Below are 1,578 nucleotides of genomic sequence, written 5' to 3' on the forward strand. Positions count from 1 at the left end.
TAGATACACCTAGAGACCTGGGTGCTGGTCCTGGGAGAGGCCTGAACACAGACACCCACAGACACCCAGGAAGCCAGGCCTGCCTTTCTGTCTCTATAACTAAAGGTGCTTCCTGGATAGCCCTGACACCAGTTGAATTCTCTGAGGAGAGTGGAAAGAATGTTGAAGGACCCGATATAGTTTGTGGGACAAAGNTCTGGCCCCACATAGAACTCCCCTGCCAGCCTCGGACTCTAGCCACACGCTCAACTGCACCAAGATGCACTTGTCCTGGTCAGAGGCAGCTACAAGGGCACTGACCCATGGTCTATCCTGCCTCCCTTGTCCATATCAGGTACCCGCCAGCCCTCCTCATCTCCTAGCTTGCCTCAGAACATGGCTGCTCATGTTCTAGATCCTCTGTGCTCACTCCATCCCTGTCTGCAAGGACGAGGGGGATGACGCAAATGTGTGTCTTTTTGCCTTTCTGTCTGTATAAGATGCTCCTGCCTATGTGGACTCTCTGAGGTGACTCCCCCTGCTCAGCTCCTTCTGCCCTCCTTACACCCGGAAGTTCATGGCTGACTTCAGTGGCGTGGACACAGGTGGTCCTAGCTAAAGTACGGGTACCAGCAAACATCGGTGAGCCTAGTGTTTGTGGATTTCTGCACAGTTCTTATCGTTTGTTCCCGCACTTGGTAAGCCCATGGAGTGGGGGCCACCAAGGGACAATAGGCCTCAGGAAGAGAAGTGTTTCATCCAGACCCAGGAACCTGGCTATAAAATGCTGTGCTTTGTACAGGCCACAGAACTGCAGGAGGGAGGAACCTGTATAGTCTGGGCGAGAGAAACCTGCCAACTCTGGAGGGTGGCTGGAAAGAGAAGAGTCCCTGTGCCTGGTCACTGTCCTGACAGTGGTCACCTGTGAGACTTTGATGTGGGACACACCAAAGTAGGTTACTGTAACTGTATCTGTGGCCTNCATGCCACAGTAGTGTGTACTGCAGTCAGAGACTGCAGAGCGTGTCCAGCAATGGAAATGAGCCTGGAATCTGGGTCTGTAGCTTAACCCCACATCCGTGGACCCTAAATCCCTAGAAGTGCTTCAGCGTACAGAGATTAGCACCTTCTGGAAGTAGCCATACCAAAGGAGGGTGCCTTACCTCCGTGAAACATGGCTCGCTGGCACAGCTCGGTCCAGTTGCTCCCCGAAGCAAGAAGGGCATCGTAGGCTATCATGGGGGCATCATGACCGCGCCGCCCCCCTCGGCCTTCTGAGCTCCACTTCTTGTAGGTCTGAAGAGAACCACGGGTCACTGTGAGTCCAGGAAAAGATTCCAGTCCATCCCTGTGGCTGCTGCCCACCCGACATTCTCTTTCACTCTCTCGCTGTGTCCTGGAGTTCCCAGGGCTGGGGCTGGACTCACCTTGTCTCTCTCCTCTGCGTCATAGTTGTCGGGAAAGGTGGCTTTGTCTTCTGNGTCNTCTCTGATTTTTCTTTCCTCCAAATAAAACTGCCATTTTGCTTCGAAGTAAAACCAGTGCTCTTGGTACTCTAGAGGCAAGCACAGGACAGGCGGGCTGCCGGTGGGCACGGGG

At 53.9% G+C, this 1,578-nt stretch overlaps 1 protein-coding gene across 2 annotated transcripts in view; it reads right to left on the bottom strand.

Moving 5' to 3' along the window:
- LOC110300732 (protein ADP-ribosylarginine hydrolase-like protein 1) overlaps nt 1-1,578 on the bottom strand; it is a 29,617-nt gene that overhangs the window by 21,762 nt on the left and 6,277 nt on the right. For both annotated transcript variants that reach the window (XM_029480984.1, XM_029480985.1), the window contains exons 4-5: nt 1,407-1,534; nt 1,143-1,275 (exon numbers count right to left, since the gene is read on the bottom strand). In XM_029480984.1, coding sequence (XP_029336844.1) covers nt 1,143-1,275; nt 1,407-1,534 — 261 coding nt within the window. The remainder of the gene's footprint in view (nt 1-1,142; nt 1,276-1,406; nt 1,535-1,578) is intronic.

Source organism: Mus caroli, chromosome 8, assembly GCF_900094665.2.
Source record: "Mus caroli chromosome 8, CAROLI_EIJ_v1.1, whole genome shotgun sequence".
Lineage (NCBI taxonomy): Eukaryota > Metazoa > Chordata > Mammalia > Rodentia > Muridae > Mus > Mus caroli.